Source organism: Falco naumanni, chromosome 2, assembly GCF_017639655.2.
Source record: "Falco naumanni isolate bFalNau1 chromosome 2, bFalNau1.pat, whole genome shotgun sequence".
NCBI classification, from domain to species: Eukaryota; Metazoa; Chordata; class Aves; order Falconiformes; family Falconidae; genus Falco; species Falco naumanni.
Window position 1 is genome coordinate 97,377,625 of NC_054055.1, and position 18,326 is coordinate 97,395,950.

Consider the following 18,326-nt stretch of genomic DNA (forward strand, 5'->3'; position numbering starts at 1 on the left):
TTTAAGAGGAAAATGTTATTTAAGCTGCGCACAAAATCACATACAGCAGTTAGATATTTTGATACAGCACTGAAATCCAGTTTATATCATCCCCTGACATGTTTCTATCTTCCCTGAAATTTTTATATCTCCCACAGCTGCCTATTTGATTTCAAGATAGAGAGAGAGTGACTTCAAGAACTCTCACCCCTTTACATAACACAACACAACTGGTTAACAGACCATAGCAAGTCTAGCTGGTCCATGCAGACAAATGGAAGTTATAGCTGTCATGTTACTTTTTAGCAGAAAACTCTACTCAAATTTACTGGCATAAACAGTCTCCTGCGTGACAACAAACCATAATCCATGTTGCCTAAGGGTTTATAGTAGAAGGTGAACATTTCACAGGCTACGTTTTAGTACCAGAACACCATAAAGCCACTCCATATGTTAGAAATATATGAACTGCTGCACTGAGGAGACAAATCAGTCACCTATTTCCAAAGATGCTTTTCATCAAGTAACTTAGGGGAAAATAAAATCTACAATGCAGCAGTATATGACGCTCTTATGAATGGAACCACTGGAGACTATATCTTATACTATCTGTATTCTGTTGTCATTAAAATAGCCACAAGAAAGTAGCTAAATTTCAAGCAATGTAACGAAAACTCAAGTATTTAGATAGCTTCCATTCCAATCCTCTTTCCAGGGAAAGCACTAAAACCAAACCAGAACACAAAAATGGACTGATGCTTACAAATGTATCTCCATTTCTCTCTCCACAAACTTTTTTGTGTACCATTCCTTTCGCTCACCCTCAATTTCAGTACCTTCAGAAGCATGTCTAGGACTTCTCCCAGCTTAGTTAACACCTACCTTTGGGTGCAGGGGAGGAAACTTTCCATAAGAAGAAACTGCCTTCCAACACTTCCTTTTGTCAGACCATGGTGGTCTTGCATATCCCCCTAGGTGCCACTGCAAGCATAGTGGATAACAGATGTGCCAGCAGCAATCAAGCAAAAGGAACTTCACTCAGTAATAAGAAGTTGGAAGCCGAAAAAAGGGCGTATGTGAGGTAGGGTAGCTACCCTCAAATTCAGAAATACGGATTCAAAATTCACCTAGCAGAGGGAGAAGTCATACTTCCAAGGGTGTGGGGAATGAGCGAATTGGATGGGGGAGAAACAGGGCTACACTACAGTAGGTAGCATACTGTAAACCAAGTGCAGGCTTTGGAGACAGTCCAGCACTCATTTAATGAGATCCAGCAGCTGCTGGTGAGCCAGAGTGGAGCATCACACCAACCTGCTGGACCTGTACCTGACAGCTGCTGGGCTAAGCCCTGCTAGGAGTTAGGAATGGGAAGGCAACAGGAGCAGTGTGCAAGGTTTAGCACTCTCATCTAGGTATAAGCAGTTCTGTATCCCAAAATAATGCATTTGGGGTGCTCATTAAGAACCACAGATCTCTCAGCTCAAGCAGCCTGAAAGTTTTAAAATGGACAACAGGAGGAAGAAAAAGACTACAAGTGGGACAATTTATCGTGCAACTCCTGCCTTGATCCTGAGGTATGAGAAGAATCTGGTTCCAAACATTGCTACTTGAAGGGCTGCCCTGTGCCAGTGGCCATATGTATTTAGATTAATCATTCTTGAAAGATCACGAAATCACACTGTGGTATTTCATTTTGAAAAGGGCATTTACATACATGAGAGAAATATTTTTAAAAGGAACAAGCCAGATGGTATAATGCTAAGAATTAACATACGACAGAAGATACAATATATGGAGCTCAGAGAAAATGCATGACACCTACCAAAAAACCTAGACCACCACTTTTTTTCCTCCCCTCTCTCTCCCCTCTAAAGGCTAGATTAAACAGTAATTAAAAGGACATCCACCAGAGAACTAAAGTCCTTCCCCAATGAGGAAAATCCAGAACTATTTTAGCAAAACAGATGCATAAACAGAATCTGAATTCCATCTGAATATGAAGAAAAACTTCTTTACTCTGAGGGTGTCAGAGCACTGGAACAGGCTGCCCAGAGAGGTTGTAGAGTCTGCTTCTCTGGAGACATTCCCAACCCACCTGGATGTGACTCTGTGCAACCTGCTCCAGGTGAACCTGCCTTAGCAGGGGGGTTGGACTAGATCTCCAGAGGTACCTTCCAACCCTGACCGTTCTGTGATTCTGTGAATAAGGTTAAACCCCACCCAAAACCTGAGGTACAAATTCTTAAAAGTATTAGAACAAAACAAACAACCAAAAGTGTTTTTCAAACACAGGTATCTGCCTGACATTACAGGGCCAAAAGAACAGTAGTAAGAATATGAAGAAAATAATGCCACAGCAGAAAACTGACATGGACTCCCCTTCACACCTCCATGAGCAAAGAACAGCCTATACAGGAATTAATCTCAGATGCTGTCCACCACTAAGCGGGTTGTCATGAGTTACCTGGATGATATGATTAATCACCTGAAACTCCCATAGGAAATTGCTGAAACAGTAGCTGTGGTGCACAATTCCTCTGATACTTGGGCAACTGCTTGAGCAAAGTACACATGCAGTGTTTGTGAAGGGAAGGTGTAAGGGTGTTAAAAAGAGAGAATGAGAGAAACAGAGCAAGAGTGAAAAAAAAAATATCATTATGAATCTGGAGAACTTCAGAACTATAAACTTAAAATCTAAACTAACTCAACAGGAAATTATAAAAGATTCAGAAGCTGCGCTAAGTAGTGTGTTAAAATGACAAAGAATTGTTTGGGCTCATGCAGAAAAGCTGTGTCTTGGTTGTATTACTATTCTTAGAAATGAGTCACTACACATGTGGGCAACAGTGACCTGGATGACCAAAACTATTTGGATTTTTAGAAGACTCTTTAAAAAAAACAATAAGAAAACACTGTCCTTACCAGAAGCTCTTAAAAATTTGACTGCCATGGGACAAAGTCCTCATTTGTATCATCACATGATTAACAGAATTGATTAGATCTAGCTGATTTACAAGAGAGGTGAAAAAGAAGGTGGCAACAGTTGCTTTGCTATATTAAAGAAACAAGGCAAAGATTTCCCATCACTGAGCAAATGGACCATAAAACAACAGATGAAATTCAGATGTAACAAATGCAGAGTAACCCATGGGATAGCTTTTCCTATATCTCAGCAACATATACAATGATGTATGACTGAAATTACTGCTATGCAGGAAGGAAAAACTGGATTTCACAGACCATTCTATGTACATATTATCTCTGTACTCCACAGCAGTTAGAAAAAAACAAGAGAAAAAATTCAAGATAAAGGAAACATTATGTTACTTTATGAATTCATGGTGCACCCTAATGCTGTTGCAGTTCTCCTGCTGCTCCAAAAGAACATACGAGAATGTGGAAAGACACAGAAGAAGAAAATAAGGATGGGCAAAGCCACACAACAGCTTTCACAGAGTAGACACCCAGCCCACACACCCCCCAAGAGGTGCTTTTCATCACAACACATCAGCAGAAAAAGCTATGGATGTCAAAAGTCGATGTGGGTCCAAAACCAGTTAGACACTTTTCAGAAAGAAGAATTAATCAAGGACTGTTAACCACAAATACTTAGGACTGCACCTCTTAGCTGCAGATCAGCAGAGGCTGGGCAAGAATCAGCACGGCTCTGTGTTTGCCTTTTTATTCTCTCCGAGCATCCACTACTGTTCAGTCTGAGAAAGGAAACCTGCTTAGGTAGACCTTTGGCCTGTGGTTTTAAGCACCATCTTCTTCCATGTACCAGTGATTCAAGGTTACACTGTCTCAAAGCATGATATTTACTTAGCTGTTACTAGTCAATCACATACACTAGTACACTGGGAAGACACAGTGGCTCATAGCAATTAAACTTGTACTAACTACAAGTATTTACAGAAATCTAAGGAAGACGAAAGGTGGCAAGGGACTCCTACTAAATGAATAGATGCTGCTTGAGTTTCTCTCCATTGTTGGCTCTATATGCACAGGAAGAGCCACAGAATGTTTTCCCAGTTTCAAAGTATAAACCTTTGAGACAGCCAAGACTACTGCATCATCCATTAGCCACATGATACATACACTGGCATCACTGCCCCCCCCTCCCCAAAAGTGGTCTGACAGATGCCTTAATAATCCATATCTCACGATAAAGAAATGCTAATATAAATAGAAAGGGCTTCAGCAGCTCACATACTTGAAGACTATGTTAATAGACAAGAGCCTGTGAGGACGCATGTTGGCTCTTCCACACTTGACAACTGCCCCGGTTTTGGCTGGGATAGTTTCTTCTTAGTAGCTGGCACAGTGCTGCATTTTGGATTTAGTGTAAGAATAATGTTGATAACACATTGATGTTTTTATTTGTTGCTAAGTAATCTTTATACCAAGTCAAGTACTTTTCAGCTTCTCGGGTCCTGCCTGCAAGAGGGCTGAAGGGAATGAGACAACTGGGAGGGGACACTGCCAGGACAGCTGACACAAACTAGCCAAAAGGATATTCCATGCCATAGGACATCATGGTCAGCATATAAACAGGAAGAAGGGGGGACATTTGGAGTTGTGTTTTGTTTTCCCAAGTCACCATTACGCATGAGCAAGCCCGGCTTTCCTGGAGATGGCTGAACACCTCCCTGCCAATGGGAAGTGGCGAATGAATTCCTGGTTTTGCTTTGCTTACATGTGTGGCTTTTGCTTTATTTATTACACTCCTTTTATCTCAAGGCTCGAGTTTTCTCACTTTTACTCTTTCCATTTTTCCCCTCATCCTGACAAGGGGGGAGTGAGTGAGGGGCTGTATGGGGCTTAGTTGCTGGTTAGGCTTAAACCATGACAACAACAAATAGCTGCACACAACTATGGAAAGCGAAAACTGCAAATTTTCTTTCTTTTTTAATATTTATTTTTAATTTCTAACTTCATGTAAGGAGACATTTTCACATATAAATTAATTACCATTAGGAATTCAGATATCTGAAGCATTACTTCAACCAAACTGGTATGTTCTGGCTACATGAAAAGCATGTTTTCTTCTCCCTTTAACTGAATAATTCATCTTCCTCAAAAAACAACACTTAAATCTTTATAATAATCCTTACTATACTTAAAATTATTGTAAAAAGAGAACACTTCACTTTATAAGCTCTTGAATAAAACAAACGTAGAAATTGTTAGTACACTGCACACTAGATACAGTAATCATGCATATTTATTACTTATTTTCTATAAAATACTACTTGTTAGGTCATTCTGTACTTAGAAAACTTATAAGAAATATTTCTTTCCGTTAGAAAAATTTATGTGAAAAATTACAACAGCTGTAGGTGAAGTGTAAAACTGAGAACTTAAACATCTTTTACACCATGAAATATTGAAGCTTGTTAATACATGCATGAAATGTTCGCCAAAGTAATTTTTCACTGATTTGTAAGCAAGCAGTTGCACAAGATCATACTATTTCTTCCTTAAGAGGAAAAGGAAAGAGGATGAAAACATTTTGCTTATATAACTGGCGATGTCTTGGTAAGTCCTACAATGACTTAGACACGCTCATCCTGCAATATTCATTCAGGAAAAAATTCTCAATTTGACTCAAAGTATATACAGTAAATAAAGAATGTAAGCTTAAAGTCCATATGTGACAATGCCTGCAAGCAGAGTTCTGCTTCGCTATTTAAGCAAATGGCCCTTTTGCTACATGTAAAAAAGCCCCAACACTAGGTCCTGCATTTCAATATCTAAGTTTCCAGTTAAGCAGATACTACCACTATTATAATACTTTTCTGTCAGCACAGTAAAACCCCCAAAATACAGAATTTAAAGTTATTTGAGTTATAAAAAACCTCGGTAGCTCCTAAGAGTATTTCCAATGTCTAATTTAGACCATTTAATATTCTAAACATGAGATTACATGAGAAACTAATTTGTCTAAATGTCTAATGTGGATTTTTTTTTCTTATCTGCTAATTAGCCCTTACAAATATGTAGCCTCAGCCCCCAGAATGGTCACAAAACAGAACAAACTAAAAACACACATGTATATTTCATATGTGTATGTGTGTATACATACACACACACAAACATCCATATATGCTTGATATATATAAACATATATATAAATGTCGTTAACACCCACTTGTAAATTCTTTTCCATCTGATTCAATTCAGAAGACGTAAGATTGTTCACATTCCTGTATTGCTAAGGTCCTCCTTCTTCCTTGCACAATAATTTGCAGTTGCACCACCTGGTTAACACGGAGGCTAGATATTCACCAGCTCTTGAAAAATGAGTTTCCTTAAGAAGTGCCTCATAATGAACTCGGGAACCTCTCTACAGGCTCCTGTTTCTGGCTTGTCCAAGGTTTTTTTATAACATTAAACTTGGGCATTTAAGTCAACTTAGGCATAAAGAAATGATTTTTACCTTGCTTTTGTATGGTAAAGATTGTTCCTCTGTTTTCAAGAGCTCAGATGGCTCATGAAAGAACTACAAAAACAACTTAGAAGTGTTTAATTAGAGTTGAGTCACGCTGTGGTCCTATATTTGACATGCACATGCTCTTGCACTTGACACCTATTAAATGTTGAAAGATTTTCTGTGACCTGTGTTCTCATAAATCCTTTTACATTCTTGAAATTATGTAATATTTTCATAGACATGGCAGAAACAAATTAATGAGAGCCAAGTCAAATGTTCTTAGAACACAAATAAAAGCAATGGCTGCGACCATTTCTAGTCAATGGCAATCTTAAGAATTAGATCATAAAGCACTGTTTGTTTGATGCAGATTGACTTATGTGTGCCATCTCATCGTGCAGGAAGCCAAAGGCTACAGGCTACAGCACACATTTCCATCTTTAACCTTCTGAAGGGCTATGTCAGTTCAGAAATTGTGGAGACTTCTATAGGGAAGTTAATTATATAACCTGCATGTACGATTTGATCAATACGGAGAGAGAGACATATTTGAAGAAGGATAGACTTTATATCTGTAAAAAGATAAGCTTTTGTAACCAATCTGAAATAGAAAGAGTAGCATAATTAGAAATAAAAAAGCATCAATTTTTGTTTTACAGGTCAGCAGACTTACATAACACTTTTAAGTAGTCCTGAAGTTAAGAACATACTTAGAATTGCATCAAGTCTCAGTATGAAAATATTCAGCTCATGTCGGATGACTGTTTGCGTGCCTGTAAGTTCGTAACAAGAGTGGGTTTTGCTCTTGCATGAAGAATGATAATGGCTACTGTGGATCACTACTTTCTCTTCCTATAAAAATAATAGTCTAAGGTATTAAATACTGCAGTTTGTAAGAACATGTTGTAGCTTTTCTAAAAAGGGAGATGAAACAACCTGAATTCATTGGAAGCTCTCAGTAATCTCAGAGGAGAAAAATACAGTCCAGAGATGAAAGGAGTTCACAAATTATCTTCATCAACTTAACCTCCGCCCGTAACTTTTATAAGTAATGTTAATTTAGGTTTTGCAACTGTGTGCTAAAAAAAGAAAAGCACCAAAAAAATACTGTAGCAAAATGAACCAGCAGCAAGAAGCCCAGGAGAACAAAAAATTGCTTATCATGCACATTCTTTTGTTTGGTTTTTTTTTAAACTATTTGCTGTTACAGTAACTCCAACCCTTTTTTATTGTAGTTTCAGTGCATTAATGAGACTCCTATCTCTCCTGAAAATGATCAGTAAAGCTGTAATGGTAAACATTCAAAGTTTATTTAAACCCCACATTATTATTATTATTATTATTATTGTTGTTGTTGTTGTTGTTGTTGTTGTTATTACTCTTCAAAGCCTGTAGCTTTGGACAGTCTCTAACCCCAACAAATCACCCATGGACAGGGATTCCACGGCTGGCACTCAGTCCCTGTCCATCTAACACATGCAAATGCTGAAGGGCTGCTCCTGTGTGCAGCACAGTCGCACTGGCTTTGGTAGCACAAAGGCCTCAGAAGCACAAAGTAAGGGCCATCAGCAATATAATCCAAACCCAAATTTTCAAAGGAAGTATTAAATATGACCACAAGACCTTAGGTTTCGTTAATATTCATGTTCTAGAATACACCACAGATTTGATAGATCTGCTAGCCATTTGCAGACTGCTAGCCTTTAAAAGTAGGAAACTAAATGCCTTTAGGGCAGCTCAAAAATTGTAAAATCAATTCATGCCATGATGAGTCCAGTTCCTTTTGAGCACAAGAATGCCTTGTTAAAAGAGCACATAGAAATACATATTCTTTTCCACAGGACAGCCACTCATCATCATGCAGTGGTAGTTCACAACACAGGAATTAAATACCCAAATGAGAGATTTTATTTAGTTAGTTTTTTGAATATGGAAGCATATAAGCCCCCTGCATAACGTGAGTGCTGAGGAAAAGACTGCAAAAGAAACCATTTTACAAAACCTGTAATGTGGTGAAATGGCCAAATACTACATCTGAAATATATGTCAAAACAAGCTTCAGCTTAAAAAAAAAGTTATTGCAGCTGGTGCCCAGTCATGTGATTTTCATGGATTCCGTGATTATAAAGCAAGAATTGTGCTGCACAAACACTGCTAAAATGCTGGCGTAGGAGTATTATTCACACGCTTTTGTGACTAGGGTTCAGCACTGGTGGATGGAAATCATTTCACTTGTCCAGAGATGCTGTCTGCCTACAGAAGCTCATATGCTCCTGGCTGATTGTGATGCTGCCTCCCCCTTTCCCTCCCCTTCTTCCTTTCCCTCCAGCACAATCGCCCCTCCACACGCATGCGCGCACACATTCACACCCTCATGGGCTATTCATTTTGAAATCACTATGGTAAGTACAAAGGGCTACAAATAATTAGAAAAATAGCAGATGGTCTCTTCAGCTGGGCCATAAGCAATACAAAATACAACCGTATAAAAATGCTAACAAATACTATTTTTTTACAAGCTTTTATGGTCACGACTAGAGTATGCGTTTGTTACAGTTCATAATTTTCTCTCCCCTTGAGAGATTAATACCATTTACAGAACGAAGGAAAGCCCACAGAAGTTATTTTTCCTACACATGTGTTTCTTCTGTTACAAGAACTGGAGCTATCAAACAAGGCGATAGCAGTGTGTGCACAATCTCAGTTCAGCTGTCACACGCCACTTAAGCAGCCACAATATCACTGAAATCACTGCTTACATTACAACAGCTCTGGCACACTGTGGGCCAGGAGCACACCCCCTGCACGCTAGACATTTAAGAATTTTAACTGCATTGTTCATACAGTCATACGTTTGAAAAGAGTCTGAAAATATTGTACATTTTAATTAAAATAAAACATGAATTAACAGGGAAAAGTGGAGCTGATCAAATGGAAAAACAACTTCTGATGGCTTCTGTTGGGGTACTGCATTCTGTAAAAGCACAACTAGAGAAAGGTCCAGGTTACAGCACTACTGTGTTGCAATAGCATGTTGTCTTTGCCAGAGATAATAGTGGAAAAGTCTTTTGGGAAACCTCAAGCATCCCATCCCTCCTGCCCCCCCCCCCCCCCCCCCCCCCAATCCTGTAACTGATAAATATGAAAAATATCTGAATCATTTCATGCACGCAAATAAGAATCATCTGGCTCCAAACAAACTGTAATACAGCCAACACTTGACAATTTCCTCAAGCTCACCCTACAGTCCCCATAAATTTCAGTCCCCACATTAATTCTATCATGCACATTGAAGTATTTGGGGAGAAGGAGGGAAATGGGAAAAAGACATTGCAAAACCTCTGAAATCACCACAGCAAAACTTCCAGGCTGGGATAGGAAAAGATCAGATCAGAGTTGTCGTGAAAAAACTCTTAAAGCCAGAAATTAAGAAATGCTTACCTTACAGTGCAGTTCCTTTCATCCAGATTGTTAACTTTAAAGAAAACACGCTGCCCATCTTCCTTTAAATCCTCTGCTTGGCTCCTTACTTCAACTGAGACTTCCTAAAAGTGGTTTATAGCAAAAGTAAGACACCAAGTCATCACGTTTCAGACTCTCAAAAAATCTATGATTATGGAACCACTTATTTGTGGGTTTGCTCTGTTTGAATATACATGAAGTCAACAGCATAGCATGTCTTAAGCTTGTTTGGTTTTAAACAGGACAGTATGCTATGCGACCTCTTGTGCAGCACTACCAACCTGGCTGTGCTCAAGTTACTGCTCTACTTTGCTCATCTACAGAAAAGCTTAACATCTATATAAACATTCACAACTTCCATTTGGCAAAGACATAAGAAAATGCAGTGAAGAAGTTACAGAAGAGTTGCTCAGATTTTAAAAGATGCAAGTACACACCAGCTTTTGAATCCCTAAGCGCATACTTTAGTTTCTCAGTAAAACACACATCACTGTTCCAGAACTTTATTATCTCACTATCTTCAAACAACCACACCCAAAGCATAGCTTCACATTACAAACACTGAACCTACAGGAAATTTAATTGCACATTAGCACTGGAATCATCTGAATCACATATGTGAAACAACATCTTTATTTACTTCAGTCTGTTGTCAGCCTCTTCAAATCACCATATTTTCCAGGTGCCTAAACAGGTGTCTGCTTTTTGCCCCAGGAGGCCTATACTGAACTTAAAGGCACTGACTAATAAACCAGAAATGTATACATGGAATAGATGTGATGATGATTTTTCTGCTGGGTAGGCAATTATTTAATAATTTAGTTAATTTAATTTTCAAAATAACTTCCAGGTGAATATTTCCAGTGCCCGGCACCTCTACCCTAGTAAATTATCTGCGTAGTGAAGTCCACTCATAGGAGTTCAAAAACAACTTTTGCAAAAGTGAAAGACACAAAAAACCTTAGGAAAAAAGAGTCCACAACTTTTAGAGATCAGCTTACTGTTTCTTCTTAAGCTGTTCTTGTTCTACTCCTTGTCTATACACACAGACACAGAGGTGCTGTGTGGATGTGTATGTATGTATGTAATGTTTTGACCAAGGTGGTGGTGGGGAAAGACACAACTGCATTGCCACAATTTTTTTCTTGCACAAAGTTCAACACAGGTTGAACACACTATGATACGACTTTATACATATCAGGCAATCCTGCAGCAGCTTGAACAACATCTTTTAAACAGAGAACTTAAGAGACTTGGTATCTCTGTTTACTTCCCCTGCCACCTGCCAACCATTCCCTGGCCCTGCTCAGTTAAAAATTAACTTAGTATTTACTTGCAAGTTGAATAGACATTTGACATCTCTCTAAGGAACAAATTTATACATCTTAAAGCAAGCAAACTGACATAAAATAGAACACTAAGCAGTTTCATTGGTTGCTGTAGTGCAGCTTTAACATTAACTGGCGTATTACTCTCTCTATGTATCTCTAAACTTTATTAGGCAGAAGTTTCATCCTTTCAGAAAAGAAGAGGAGATCCATGGAAAATGATTAGACCATTAACAAAACTGGACATAAATAGATATTAATTCCCCTTGGAACATCTTTCTTCACAGTTTCAGAGAACAGAAAGCCTTAAAATGGGGAAGGCACCCACACCAATGAAGAACTAACTCTGGGTGAAGATTGCTTTGATCCTACTCTACCTCTACTGTAAAAAGGAGGGTATTATCAAATCAGTAAGGTTGCTTTCTTCCATCTGGCTACAACACACAAGGAATTACCTGATCCAATTGTTCCTTGCTACACCCAATTCCTGTGCAATACAAACTGATTTTCTTCATGTTACTTATGAGGGCTACCTATAACTATTATTCCCTTACTGACAAAAGGTGAACACCATACTGTGTTCAACAACAACGCTGTGTTCCCGAACTGGAAATTTTCATAAAAATTCTCTTTCCCCTCTCCATCACTGTCCTGCCCACCCCCTCACCTCAGGTAATTTAAAGGATAATGCAAAAGATACCTCTACCTGTTTGTAGAAATCAGTAGAAGGGGATGATCTAGACCTCTCATGTGTGTACTGGGGTTTCTCATGTTGTTCATGGCCTGCATCAAGGATATTATCAGCTGAATGGTACCTTCCTGAGCTCCTTGGCTCTATTGGCTTACGCTGCTCCTTCCATGATGCCTGATACTCTGCAAAGGTTCCCAGGCGCTGTGGCTGTTCAGATTTCACAATCTGATCAGTAGCCTTATTGCTACTACTATGGTGGACATTATCTTTTGAAGCATGTGCAGTTTCAAGTCCAAGAGAGGCTGCCCGACCTCTTCTCTCACACCATGACTCCTCTCCCTCTTGTCCACCATGAGCTTTCCTATCTGGCCTCTCAGGCTGGCCCTCAGCTAGACCATAGGGAGCTGGTTTCTGTGCTGATTTTCTATATGCAGGCTTACTTGTTTCTTCAAAAAATTTCCACCTGTCTGCAAACGAGCCCAGGGCTTCTTCAGATGTATTTGGACGGCAATGAGCACGGCACTCATCCTCTGATATCCCCACTTCATTCATCTTCTCTGGTTCAGAGTAAGACTTCAGTTTTTGCTCTGTTGTGAACCTCTTCCTGGCTCCGATACGAGAAACGTGATGAGTGCCACTCCCTGTAGGGTTCGGTTTAGCTTGTGTAGCCTCAAGGAATCCAGACACATCTTCAGAAACCAAAGCCAATAATGAGGAGTTGTAACTACCAGTTTTCCGCTCAGGTGACCTGGGGAGATATTCAGCAGTGCTGGGCTCCAAGTCCCGCCGTTTGAAGGATGTTGCCCTCAGAACCCTGGCCTGTGCTTCCTTGAGGTGATCTTTGTAGGTGCTGGTAAAGTTCGTGTCTGGAGAGGCAGTGACATTTTCTGTTGAATCTGGCTTCCAGGTCTCACTGCACCCCTCTGTTTCAGATGACCCTGCTAACATAGCAGTGCTTCTACTTTTCTGCAGCTTCGCTCTTCTCATTTGGATCTCATTTCTCAGGGTTGTTGCAAAACGATCACTCCTTCGTGCCTGTTTAGACAAGTGAGTGTCAAATGGGGCCTGTCGCTCTGTTACTGCTTCTGGGCTGTTATCAGACTGTTTTTTCCCTTCCTGAGCTAAGGAATGCAACATTGGGGTCTTTTGAGGAGAAATCTTGCTACTCTCATCTTTCCCCCACCTAAAATCTTTCTGAGCAGATTTGTTTTCAGTGGTAGGGACACAGCCCTTTACATTCTCTTGTTGACCATACCTAGTTTCACTTTCCTCAGAGCTGCTCTCAAAGTTTTTCTTATGTCCAGACTTTTCAGTATGATGGGATTTTTTAGCTTCTTCTACTACAGCACACCTAGCATCCCCCTCTCTGTCCCCTGGGTAATGACTACTGTTCTCACACCCTTTCTGTGAAGGTTCAACAGATTGTTGAGGTAGATAGTATTTTGGTTTTGGGACCATTGTGACAACCGCAGGATTTTCGTGAGGTCCAAATGATGCATCAGTCCCCACTGCAGGTTTCCAGCTGTCATCCTTGAGTGGCAGTGGCTTTGAGCTTCCCTGAGCAGGCTGTTTTGCTGTCACACAATAATAGCGACTCTGTCCAGTGTTGTCCACCTTCTGTTCAGCAGCACTGTTTGAAGAAGAGGAAGTGTTGGGCAGACTGGCCTGGTTTGGACTGTAGCCATGAAAATGATCTGTAGGTAACTCCTGAACACCACTATAGGACAGATAATGTTGCTGATCTTTAGGCGCAGTTAAGATTCGTGCATTGTGAAAAAAAGTGCTTTCATCACTGTACTGGTGTTGGTGGTGGTAACTGTAAGTAGGCTGTGCAAACCGAACATCAGTGCTGGACAACGATGACTGCAGTTTGTTCACAGTTCCTACATTACTGTTGTACCTTTCACCAGTTGAAGAAAAAGTGTGTTCGGAACTGAGATCAGATTTATAATTTGAGCTGCTGACCCTCTTGTCACATGCTCTAGAGGGCTGCCACTGCTGCTCCACATTTTCCAAGTTCCAGTCACTCCTGGGCTGTGACCGGTTCAGGGCTGTAAAGTGCTGCGTGCTGGCACCCTCTGAGTACACAGGACCATGGGCTTTCTCATGGCCTTTGGTAGCAGCAAAGCTGTCACTACGAAGAGGTGGAGGTGGGGGGGGAGGAGATGAAGACTTCTTCTTATCAGGAACATACCAGACAGGTCCAAAACTGGATCTTCCAGAGCTAGCAAGCTTGCCATCAGAGTGTTCCTCTATTCTAAGACTTCTGTTGTTCTCATATTGGATGGGAGCTGGCAAATACCCAGGTTTGTCCTCTATTCCACTGTTGTCATTCAAGAACTGGCCAGACTTGTTTCCATGCTTAGCAGTCTCCCAGTGGCCTACTTTATACAGCATGTTCTCTGTCGAAGAAGTGTCTGCATTGGATAGAGTGTGGTCAGGGGTGCTAGAACTTGTGGAGAAAGACCCGTAGGCTGAATCTCGCTTACTTTGGCTCCCTAGATGATCAATGCTACTATTAGACCTTGCAGAAGAAAGTCTTCCATACTGGGCTACTTGTGGAGTGTGGTCCCAGCTGTCCATACTTCCCAAAGAGCTGAACTGGTCAGAAGCGCGATGTAGACTTGACTGATCCCACGAGTTTGAGAGGTCATGAGAAGAACAACTACGGCAAGAAACAAAAAAAGTCTCAAAAAAAATATACCAGTCAAAAAATGCCGCAACATAATTGTAAATATACAGCAACCAGTTTTACTAACATTGGTTAAGATCCATCTGCAATAGCAATTACTCAAGACAAAAAAGCTAATAAAATTGTAAGTTTGAACACAAAGTCACGCCTTTATATTCTGCCACTGATTCAAAGCTTGAATCTTAAAAACTAACTCAGCTTCCCGTTTTAAGTTTACCAGTAAGTAGTACACATTATCCCCTTAAGGGTCCCCTTTCCCTTTGTAAATTGTTGATTTTGCTGACATTGCTTTTAGACAAATTTGTTTTGAGCTATATTCGCTCCCTTTTTTCCCAGGGCAAACAAAAATTTATTTTTCAGCTTATTTTCCAGGCACCCCGATTCTTCCAGCTATTAAACTCACATACTTCCCTGTTCATCTTTTGTAATCTCACTCTAAACTTACTTCAGCCCATGAAGTTACTCCCCCGTCCTGCTTATCCAAATCTGCCCATTCATTTAATATTTTCATTTCTAAATGGAGGTTCACTAAAAACATTTGCCTCAAATGCCACCGTTTTACTTCTGAGCCTCCACATGCACCTTACCAATGTGGTTTCAAACCACTCTCGGGTTGACACCCTTACAACAATGTCATTCAATTCCACCCAGTTCCACAACACTGATGTCAGAGCGACGTAAGCTCTGCATGGCTAAAACTAAACTTCTGACTTTCTTTCAAGAATCCTTACTGCCACCAGCTGCTCTTTGCCATTCTTTCTTCTATAGAAACATCACCTTTGACACTGTACTTTCTCTGGATCATTTACCTAGGACAGAATTTCAAAATCTTGCTGCTTCTGTTGTTCTACTACCCAGTTTCATTCTGTTTTCTCTCTTTCCTTTTCTTCTGTCTTTCATAGCACCCACCTCTTGTCAATCCAACACACTGATGCTGAGATGACAGTCTTTCCAATTATTCTCATCACATCTCCCTGTTTGAACTTCACTGGCAGCTCCTCCTGCTTTTATATAGCAAATTCAAATTCTTGCCCTTGCATGCAAAGCCCCTTGGTAGAAATCCCAGAGTTATTCCACTTCCCTGTAGCTATAATTATATGAAGTATCTATGAAATCTTTTGTGGTAAAAAACCTGTGAAAGCTAGCAATGAAGTTAGATTAGTCCACATAAAAATGCAGAGTGATATAGATCTTTTTTTGTCAAAAATATTGCATGGGTCAACTCAACACTTCTTTGGAATTCAGTATTAACATGAGAATTGCTTTATCCACCCCCACCCATGCAACTATAGCCTTAGTAACTTTTTTTATACATGGTCAAAAGCTATTTATGTTAAGAAAGAGAAGGTATACTTTGTGCTTGTTTTCTAAAAGTATTTTATTAACGAATTACACTAGCATTGGCCTCATCTTGTGGGTTTTTTGTTGTTTCGTTCTTTTATTTTCAACACTTTAAAACATCTTGCTGAATACTTAAAAAGGTCTTAACTGTCATCTTAGGCAGATACTGTGGTTCACGTAGAAAATGTCTTGGTCATTATCAGGATCTCTCTCGTTAAAGAAGAAATTAAGCCAGATATTGTTATCAATTGCTGATATTCTTCCCCCTCTTCAGCACTAAGGAGATACGTGGCATCGATTAAAATAAAGATGACACTTGCACAGGAAAGCAAAGCCTCAACTTACAATTTACAAGTCTCGTGTAGATCTGCTGGTATCACATGTGAAGCACAAATCATCAGCATAAGAGGTCAAAGCCCTACTAGAAAATGCTTAATGGAAACCCAGCAGATGCAGCAAAACCTTCAAAGAAAGGACAGGAAAGTGTCTGATGGTGTATTACTGCAAAGCATTGTCTCCTTAACCATGGGGCAATCCTCCCATGAACCCTGACAGGGAAGAAAGTTCAAAAGCCATTTCTCTGCTTGAGCCTGGCATCCCAGAATATCCTTCTCAATGGCTTTTTTAGAGTGGATTCACAAAAGCACCTACACAGCTGGTCAAAGCCTAGCAGGTAAAGTCCAGGAATAATCTACAAACATCATCCTTGGCTTCTTTGGCCAATATGCACCGCACCCCCCAACCCTGGGGCATGAGTTTCTGATGCCAGGCCCTCCTAAAAATGACATCATCTCAGCAAATCAGACCACATTCAGACCACATGGGATTACAGGCCAGATGTACCTGACCCTAATTGCCCCAAACCCTCAGTTTAAGCAGCCTTCTCAAAGCATATTTGCCTCACACCCACAAGGCCAGAATGAAGTAGAAGAGGTTGTTGGTTTCAACTGCACACTCAGGGGCATGAAAAAACACACAAAAAAGATCTTCTATTATAGTATATCCTACGGGAAGAAAGTGGAAAATGCAGAGTCTAACTTTCAGCAACTTAAGAGTTCATATCCACACCTCACAGAAAAGTGCACTCAGCCTTAGACTAGGGTGGTCTAGGAAAAAGGTCTGCGTCCATGTTGTTAACGTATGACTTCTGTGGAAAAAAAGCCAACCAAACCCAACCACCACAACTCAGAAGACTCACAGAGGGAAATTAAGGCACCAAAAGCTTACAAGGTCTAACTCTCTAGCCTTGCCTGAGAAGCACCTAGACCTGGCAGTGTGCTCCCAAGATAGCTTACAGTTTTTGAATGAAAGTCACATGATAAGAAATACACATATAGCAGCAGATGTGGAAAGCTGGGCTCCGTAACTATGCTCTCTCCTATCTACACTGGTACAGTCTCTTCTGGTTTGTCTGCCTTCCTCTAGCTCCATGTGCCTTCTCAAAGGTCCAAATTCAGTAGGCTGTCAAAAAAAAATCAAACAAAAAAAAACCCCAACACCCCAAAGCAAATTACCCATAGCATAATCTAGCATCTACCTAGATAGTAAGGACAATTTTCAGAGGGTTGTTTGTCCAGCTGCACCCCACCCATGCCAACACACAAAATCCAGGTATAACCTGCCTGGAAGAGAGCAAAAGCAGTTCTGCCCCCTGATTGAACTCTTCATTTTTCACAATTGATACGGCTTTCACACTCATAGAGAGAACGCAGACAGGCACATTCAGAAGAGATTTTAGGCTGTGAACATAAATCTCAGATGCTTAGCTCAAGGAAGGACAAGAAATTACACAAATAGGCCAAAGATGGATCCTTGGGCTAGAAATATCCCCTCCTCGGGCTAAGTCTATTATCTCCTTGCATACCATTTTCAGCTGAGTGCTGTCTCCTGTTCAGCTTTTTGCTTAACTGGCAGAGTACACAGTGCTTCTCAGTTTTGTGAATTGTACTTTGAAAGTGGAGAATCTCTGAAGCTGCTCACCTTCTCTTTTGGCAGATGTGCAAGCCCAAAGAACCCCTCCTCTGCAACGGAGATCCTAAAATACCCAAATCCTTGGCTGGCACTCTGGGAATGCTGGGCCTCTAGCAGCCGCAGTCTGAAGCCAGCTCGTCCACTGAAACTGTCTTGGGCATCAGACACCAGGACCAGCTGATGTCCCAAACACATCATCTTTCAGATGGGCAGCACAGGCATCCAAGGGGTTAGAATGGCAGTGCCCTGGGAAACCTAGTATTAAACTGTGCTAAAGCCACTAAATCTTTCAGGAACATGTGAGAAAGCAGAATTTACCCTTTTTATTAATACTAAGGTGTACCAGCAGTTGCTGCTACTTCTGATATGTGGGGAGAGAAGACTGCTCTATTCCCCTCCCCCTGTTCCTTTACACCCACAATTTCCTGT

General features: G+C 40.5%; 1 protein-coding gene across 2 annotated transcripts in view; it reads right to left on the reverse strand.

The window, feature by feature from the left end:
* SHROOM2 (shroom family member 2) overlaps window positions 1-18,326 on the reverse strand; it is a 128,593-nt gene that overhangs the window by 27,868 nt on the left and 82,399 nt on the right. For both annotated transcript variants that reach the window (XM_040582776.1, XM_040582777.1), the window contains 2 exons: window positions 11,909-14,558; window positions 9,854-9,957 (listed from right to left, as the gene is read on the reverse strand). In XM_040582776.1, the coding sequence (XP_040438710.1) occupies window positions 9,854-9,957; window positions 11,909-14,558 (2,754 nt within the window). The remainder of the gene's footprint in view (window positions 1-9,853; window positions 9,958-11,908; window positions 14,559-18,326) is intronic.